Source organism: Buceros rhinoceros, unplaced genomic scaffold (assembly GCF_000710305.1).
Source record: "Buceros rhinoceros silvestris isolate BGI_N320 unplaced genomic scaffold, ASM71030v1 scaffold16088, whole genome shotgun sequence".
NCBI classification, from domain to species: domain Eukaryota; kingdom Metazoa; phylum Chordata; class Aves; order Bucerotiformes; family Bucerotidae; genus Buceros; species Buceros rhinoceros.
Genome location: NW_010427610.1, coordinates 27,941 through 36,321, shown reverse-complemented (window position 1 = coordinate 36,321; position 8,381 = coordinate 27,941). Strand labels below are relative to the sequence as shown.

General features: G+C 49.9%; 1 protein-coding gene across 1 annotated transcript in view; it reads left to right on the top strand.

Annotated features, from left to right (window-relative positions):
- Nucleotides 1-8,381, top strand: part of LMF1 (lipase maturation factor 1) — a gene marked incomplete at its 5' end in the record, with an annotated part of 62,653 nt that overhangs the window by 26,924 nt on the left and 27,348 nt on the right. The window contains one exon of the mRNA XM_010141973.1: nucleotides 7,474-7,651. Coding sequence (XP_010140275.1) covers nucleotides 7,474-7,651 — 178 coding nt within the window. The remainder of the gene's footprint in view (nucleotides 1-7,473; nucleotides 7,652-8,381) is intronic.

The following is an 8,381-nucleotide window of genomic DNA, read 5'->3' as shown; positions in this document are numbered from 1 at the left end:
TCTTTCCCTCTCTTTCTTCATCTTTTCCCATGATACCTGTATCACCAGGATTTATCCCCCTGTGCTCAAAGGCATGGCCTGGTTGGGACATTCCCGAAGTCCCGCTTCTTTCTGGTCGACCCAGGGAACTGGACAGCTGGTAGTGCCTCTGCTGATGGGAGATAAGTAGGGTGGAGGCTTTTCTCGCAGCTGGAGCCTTGCCATGAGCCCTCTGTGGCTGTGAGCTAGCACTGTTGGCACACACGCGATGGGAAGGGATGGGGACCAGATGGTCCTGCCGAATGCCACCGCTCTCCCTGGTAGCTCCAGAGAGCCCAGCACAAACATTCCTGAGTGCTGACATGGGCTCCTCCTCATGTCCACTCCTTCATAAGGGTCCACAGATTCCAGCTTAAAAGACTGATTTCCTCTTTCCTTGGGGACATGCAAAGTCCACTGAGGAGAGTTCTTTAGATCTGGAGATCCAGCAGCTGGTCCATCATGAGGAGAGGGTCTTTGCTGAGCTGACTGCGTGTGGCTCTGGGGATCTGCGATGAGAAGATCCATCTGGGGCCCAGGTAGCGCAGTTTTGACAGAGCACAGATGAGCCGGGCTCTTTTTTCTCCAGCTTTCACAAGCACAGTGAGTAAGCAGTTCTTTATTTTGTGTGCAAGGAAGGAGGGTTCCTTTGGTTTTTTCTAAATCCTATTTTTTAATCATGTTTTTAATTGTGTTTTATCTTGAAATTATTCATGCCTTTTTTGTAAGTAAGTCACCACTAAAAGTCACATCTCACATGGCTGTTGGCGTAATAAATACCAGTAACAAAGCAGGGTGACCTCAGCCACAAGCAGGGGAGAGCTGGAGCGTACTTAGAGCTAAGTCAGATCTTTTCAAATCATCTGAGCCCAAGGAAATCTCTCCTCAGGCTGTTAAGGAGCTGGTTGTTGAAATCCTGTCAGCAGCAGTGATTATCTTTGAGAATTCCTAGAACATAGGTGGAGTAATGAAAGGACGGAGAAGGGCTCATAAAGTACCTGTCCTCTACAGGGAGAGAAGGGGAAGAGCCAGGACATTACAGAGCCATTCCTGGAAAAATAAATGATGAAAGAAGCCAGTTCTAAATACCTCTGAAAAACAAGGCGGCGGACTGCAGTGGGGTGGTTTTGCCAAGAGCAGGCCATGTAAAAGTGGTTTTCTCTCCTTCGTTGACAAAACAAGGTGCGCCAATAGAAGATGAACACGACCCGCTTTTACTGAGGCTACTGAATGCGTTCCACGTGAAATCTCATGGACAACCCCAGAACATGGGGTCTGTCACAGGTACAAAATACTCTCTGGAGGACAGAATGGGTTGGAAAGTCTGTTCAGCAGTCACCAATGGCTCCCTCAGAGGGAAGGGTTCATCAGGGGGGCTTCCCCCGGGGACTGGCTGGGGATACGTCTAATAGTAGGAGAGCATGCTCAGGTAGAGGGTGTTGGCGCACTTGGTGAGTGTTCAGAATAATCTTGGCAGCACAGTCGAGTCACCTGGGCTGGCTGTTGCAGGGTCATGGGATTAAATATTGTCAAGGAAGAGTCAGGCTAGATATTAGGAATAATTTAACGAGCGTGCAGCAGGTAGCCTTGGGGGCCAGGACCTGGTTCCATCACTCAGCAAGGCTTCTAGAAGGGTTTAGACAAACACACCACAGTGCAGCTAGAGGCGACTCTGCCTTGGGACAGCAGGAAGGACTGGTTGGCTTCTTGAGCTCTCTCCCAGCCCTCTGCTCCTAGATTTGCTCTTTAAATAAACTCCAGTTCCTCCGGGCACCCCAGTTTTGGTTCTTCTGTGCCAGCGGCTTGACATCAGAAAGCTCCAGTGCTGCGTGGTGACCACGTCCCCATGCTCAGAGCCCGCAAGCTCCAGCCAGCCCTCGACGGTGTTTAGGAGTTTACAGCCCGTTGTCATTCTTGCTGTACAAAGCCACAGTTTGCTCCCCAGACCATGAGCTTCTCCTGCCTACTGTATGTTTATAACAATCTGCGATTTAAAATAATAAACCCCAGCCAAACAAAGGAGTCTGACCTGTAAAAAAGTTATGGGTGTAGGTGCCTGTTTTCTGACAGAGGGGTTTGGTAACGGTGCAGGGGACAGAAATGTAAGGAATAATTGTTTTTGGGCCTAGAACCAGGAAAACTACTTTTCCAAATTAATCCAGTGAGAGCCATGAATCCACAGTATTTCATATCACACTTCATAAAACTCCAGTCATAATCCATAAAACTGACATTATTAGATTAAAAACCTCAGTTCCTCCTATAAGGAGCTCGCTCATTAGACATGCTGTAGTTTTATAACCTTAAAGTTCCTACCCAATTACCATGATTAATACTGTGCTTTAATAAAAAATTTTTAAAAATCACCACAGGGGTTGATACCATCTGTTTGTTATAATTGTGCATTTAAATATTGTCTCACAAGAGAAGGACACTCAGTAAACACAAATCAAGACCAAAGTAGGGAGGGCACAGCCCATCCACCCCAGCAGAGGTCCAAAGGGTGGAGATACGGAGATACCTCTGCTCCTACCACGATCGCAACCCCACCAAGCGTGGTGCAGAGGCTGATGTCACTGTGAGATGGGTCCAACAAGCTCTTCTTCATCACAGAGGCAATGGGCAAGGAGCAGAGATGCTCTCCGTGCTCTGTCAGGCCAGCAGCACCAGCTGCTGGAGGGGCTTGGTGTCCTTACCCCTAAACATGGCTGTGGAGGAGGTCCAGCACCCACACGCCTGCTTTGCATGTGGGTGAAGTAAGGCCTTGGGAAGTTTGGTGGCTTATCGCAGATCCCCAACACCAGCATCAGGCGTGCAGCCCATGCAGTTCCTGGGGCAGGAGGTGAGCCCGAGATGATGACACGTGGTGTCCCTGCCCATGGCAGAGGGTTGGAACCAGATGATCTTTAAGGTCCCTTCCAACCCAAACCATTCCATGGTTCTGTGATCAGAGATCACTGCCCTGAGGAATTCACGTTAAATTCAACTTCCTGCCAGGAACCACAGCTCCGCTTCGCTGGGGCAGGGAGAGCAGGACACGGAGGCTTAAGAGGTTTCCTGCAGAGAAGGAAAGATTTAGGTAAATGGAAGGGTCCACTAACCCCGGGGGACGCTGTAGAAGACCCTGGTTGCTCAGCTGACGGAGCTTCACCCTTGATGCTGCCCATCGATGACCCAGCGTACACATGGTGCCAAAACAGCCATGAAACCATTGGCTAGGAGAGCCTCCCGTGTTTGAAAAATGTTTTCCCGTTAATTGACTCTGCAGTGGGAGTTCCTTTGAGGTTTGTTCTTGCAAAGCCCAGGGGTTCGTGGTGCTCAGCCCGCCTCGGGCAGGGTGGAATATTAACCTGAGTTTGAAGGCGCTGCCGGTGCCCGGCGGCAGTCACAGCGGCTGGCGTGAGCGTCGAGACTCGGTCAGAGGAACGGGAGTTAAAAATGTGTCAGGTTCGTGATTCCACCCACGGACCAGAAAACGCCAAACTTGTATTATTTTTGAATCCCCTGATTTTTCAGGGCTGGTGGAAATAAGATATCTTGCTTCTGACTTCCAAGTAATAAAGAGAGGTGAATCACTACTAAAAAAACCTCCCGTGGACCACCCAGTCGCTCGCTCGGTGCAAAGCTGTAAAACGAGCCTCGGTGGCAAAGCGCAGAACTGTTTTCTTAATATTACTGCAATTGCGCGAGGCAAATCGCGTCAGAAAAGGGTCAGAGTTTCCTCACCACGTGCGAGGTGTGTTAATGAACACGGGCTGATTAATACACACCGAACTGAACCACGTTCGGGGCAAAGGGGGAGACCAAAGCTCGCGTATACCACGTTGTGTTGCAGGATCCAACGTGTGTGTGTCATTCAGATTGAAAGGCTTCTTTTCCCCTCCTAATTCTGGATAATTATCCAACTCTGGATAAATAAATGGGGTTTTTTTAAACTAAATAATAATTAGAACTGTTGTTACTTACTGTAACTGGACAGATCTCTCCTTTTTTTTTAAGACCTCTCACTCTGTTACCGAAGAGACCTGCTGGGGTTTTGAAAATCATAACTTGCAAGTTACTGTATTTAACAAAAATGGTGCCGATCATATAAAATATGACACAACACGTTTTTAACATTTATTTGTTGTAATTTTTAATGGGGAAACCTACATCTTGCTACCAGGACGCTGGCTGAAAGTCCTCAGACTGGAATAGTGCGTGTGTTACTGACGTTTGTGTTGTGGAACAGTATTTTGGGTGACCACCTCTGGTTCTCGAGCGGGAGAGTGAGCCTGCGCCAGGGGAGGAGAGGGTGTGCTGGGCAGGGGCACTCCGGGAGAACCACACGGAAACACCGGGCGGTTTGGGAGGTTGTGGGAAGGCGACTTCTGATGAAGACACCGGGTTTCTAATTGGGAGGTTTGGGTGCTGTTTCAGGTTCTGCTGCAAGGCTCCATGTGTGATCCTGCATGAGCTTCTTTAAGGTGATATCCACAGAGGGGGCTGCTGAAGTAAGAAATAGGTGCCAGAACCCTTCCGCTCCCTGTAACGCAGCTGTAATACATCCCCATCTTGATCTAACCGCTGTGTTTGGATTTAGGGTTTTTTTTGAGGCAGGAACTGTCCTCTTACCATCTTTTTTGGCCAGTCACAGCTAAATGGGTCCACGTTGCAGTTGGAGCCTCCTTGTGCTATGTGAATATAACAAAACTCTACTAACAACCCCCCAGGTAATGCCCCAGAGCCCTTGAAAACAAGCAAAGTGTTTGTGCAGTAAGGTGCAGCGCTCATTTCCTTGTCCCCACGAGGCTGGTTGGCACTGCTACAGAGGGAGCCCTTACCCTCAAACAAGCCTCAGCAGAGGTTGGAGACCTCTGAGTGAAGGAACAGCCAAGGGCAGCATGAAGAGGTACATAAAAAACTCATTGCAGCATTTCCAGACACCCCACGATCTAGGCAGAGACCTGCTCGGTCTGTCTTGCGCTGTAACAACTTTTATTTACCATGATAGTGGCTATGGGATGTGGTGCATAATGGGGTTGATATCTGCTGGTACCTGTCTGAGCTTTCATCATCCTGGCCAGAGGAGGAGAACCTGCCAGGCTCCCTGGGGCTTCCTCTTAGCTTGGGGGGTTCACTGTGGAGTAGCTGTGTGTGCTGGAGAAGGCAGACGTGTGCTTTGCTGTGGGAAGGGGAAGTTTGTGATGACTCCAGCTCCCAAGGAGTCTTCTTGCGTTTAACTCGAGTTGGCTCCTCAAGGCAGCTGAGTTTCCTCCAGAGACCTGCTGTCCTCGGTGCAACATGGGCTGGAGGAGCAGGGGAGAACTTCAGCTGTGCCTCTTGGGTCTGTGGTCAGTCCTTCAGCTTCTGCTTCTCCTTGGGGTTTCCAGAAGCTTCATCACTTGTTCACTAAGGAGGAGACTGGTGGTGGGCTGAGGTTAATTTGGCAGGAGAGTGGTCCACACTCCAGCTCCTCTGTCTGGGGCAGGAGGCTGTGGGTATGCGGGTTCGTGTGTTTGCTCTTGCACTGTCTTGAAAGTCTTCCTTGGCCGCATGCGCTAAAATTGTGAGGAAACAGTTCATGGGAGGATAAAGTTCAGCTGTATGAGCGGAGGAGTGTTCTTTAAATAAAATAATAGTGGTGCCGATCACGGTTACAGCTTTCAACCCGGCTGGAAGGTGGGGAAGTTCTCATTAGCTCGTCTGAAGGCTGAAAAATAAATGACTTTGTTACATCAGGGCATTATTTTTCGATGTGTAATACATGAAGTCAGCTTTATAACCTTCATGTTTTATGGGTGAGATGGTGAGACTACTTTCTTTTCTTCCTTTTTTTCCACCTCTTTTGTTCTCAGGTGTCTAAGGAACCGCTAGTTAATTAGGGCAAAATCCTAACTAATGTGACTAATGGGGCAAGAAGCCAGGTCAGCCTCAGAACTCAAGTAGTCCTGAAGAGGCATCAGCTGCTTTTCTCTTCTTGTCTGTGTGTGCGTGGATTCCCATCTCCTGTTTGATGCCAACACGTCTAATCGCTCCTAACACGTTCCTTTGTGACCGCCTCCATGGCCGGGCAGCCCGGGGAAACCCAGATGTGTCTTCACAGCCGCCGCCCTGGGCTGGGCTTTGTTTGGCATGTCGTTTTGCTGGCACTGGAGCAAGATGACAATGTCCGTTCCGCATCTGGTGCAAGTCTCGGTGTGAGAAAGGTTGAGCTGGCAGCGATCCCTTCTCGGATGAAACATGGAGCTGTTAAACGCTTCAGATGCTTTTGGTTAAAACTACACTGTGTAGGAAGGCAAAGCCATGGAGTTTTGAATTTGTCAGTTCTCAGCATCCTTGGAGGTGTCAATGCAGCCCGGGGTCCTGCCTTCCAAAGGTTAACGGACAGATGGGCGGAAATTGGGCTTGATGTACGGGATGGTGCACCAGGGGTTAGCAGCAGAGCTGTCTGTGCAGAGCTGGGAACTGCTTATGTGTCGGGAACTTGTGTGCATGGGCTGGCAAGCACTAACGTGACACCCTGGCGGAGAAGATAAATGTGGCGTTAAAACACAGCAGGAGGGGTAGGTCTGGCTGAGCATGAGAAATGTTAACATGGCTGTACAAGTTCCTGGTGAGACCCATCTGATGTCCTCCGTACGGTCCTTGTCAGCACCCAGAAAGATGGATGGGACCTTGCTGGGCTTGAGGGCACGGCTGCTGGCATGAGCAGGCAGGGAAGTCCTTTGGGAGGGGAGACTAGAGCGGGTTTGGTGTGCCTGGGAGTATAGAAGTGGAGGAGGGGGGTCTATGAAGGGGTAAAGTACTGGCTTAAAAAAAAACAGAGTAAGTATAGGCTTGGCTTGAGTGAATTTAGGCTAGAAAGCCAGATATTAAAAGCAGCATTTGTGAGGAAGCAGAAATTGCTCCATCATTTGGGGTTGTATGAAGCTCTGATGAAAGGCTCTGGTGCCTTGAGCAGGGTTTTACCTGCACCTTCCCTGTGGCTGGTGTGTGAACGTAGTGAGGCAGCAACATCTTACAGCTGCAAAATGAAGCCATGTGCTGTGGAGAGGTGATTCATGACCAAGGAGAAACAGCCAGTGCCCAAGGACGACCTCCTGGAGCTCGTTGGGACTAGCTGGAGAATGGCAAGGAGGTTCCTCCTATTCTTCAAATCATTGTAGGAGTAACACGAAAAATAATGTGTGCCTGGAAAAAGCCTTTCCCAGGGAGTACAGGTATTTATGGAGACTCCTCTGAAGGCTCACAGATTTTTCCTCTTTCTCTGTCTTACACATGCAAGATGTTCTCCTGAACAGCCAATAAAAGCTAAAATTAAAAAAAAAGCCTCTTAAAACAGGCACACTTTTATGTTTAATGCTGCTCTTTATTTAGAAGTTCCAGTATTTCCTCCTGAAGGGTTTCGGGAACATCGCTGTCACAGATACATCAGCAGGTCTAACACCCTCTGCTGCTTTCTTTCCCGTTTAGGTGCTCCTGATCATCAGTGGAAACCTGAGTTTCCTCAACTGGCTGACCATCGTGCCCAGCATCGCTTGCTTCGACGACACCTGCCTGGGGTTCCTCTTCAGCTCCAGGCGAGGAGGGGTGAAGGAGCGGGTGGCGCAGATGCAGCTCAGAGAGGCAGCCGGGGAGCAGCTTCCCCTGAGTGAGTTATTGCCAGATGCGGGGAGTGTCACACAGAGGCGTGTTTGGTGTGCTTATCTCAAAAGCTATCTTCTTCTGGAGCAAACCTGGGTGGGCAGGGAGATGGCTCTGCCTCTGCCTGGTCTCCTCTGTGGGATGGAGGGTGCCTGGACTGCACACTGCAGATGTTGAGCGTGAAACCAGTGGCTGGTTCATTTATTTTTAACTTGGATGTTTTAAAGACAAGAAGAAAACTCCCAGTGCAGATTGAAGTGAGGATTTTGTGTTAGAAGTCGCATATTTGCTCTCCCCTCTCCCCCATGGCATGGTGGCCCTGTGACCCATCTGCCCTCCTGCCCTTTTCACCCACGGGTGGGGGCCTGCACCAGCACTTGCTTCCCTAGTTGGGTAGCTGGACATGAGGTTGGTCTTCCAGAAAGCACCAAATTGATCATTGATCTGTTGTGGGTCCAACAACTCTTCGCTAATTGGGAAGGAGACCTGTCTGCTGGGCGAGTGGCCATTCCCCATTCAGTGTCCTGCTTGGAGAAGGCGAGAGGAGTGGCTGGCAGCGGCTGTCACGAGAGCGAGCTCCCCAGGGCAGGGAGGAGGTGAACTCATGTTCATACCGTGAAATGAGAATCCAGAGGGGTTGCAGCTGAGGGGAGGGACTAGCGTGGCTGCAGTTCCCATCGGAAGGGGGTTTTCAGGCAGCCCTGTTCCCGAAGATCGCCTGGCCCCGCCACACAGGG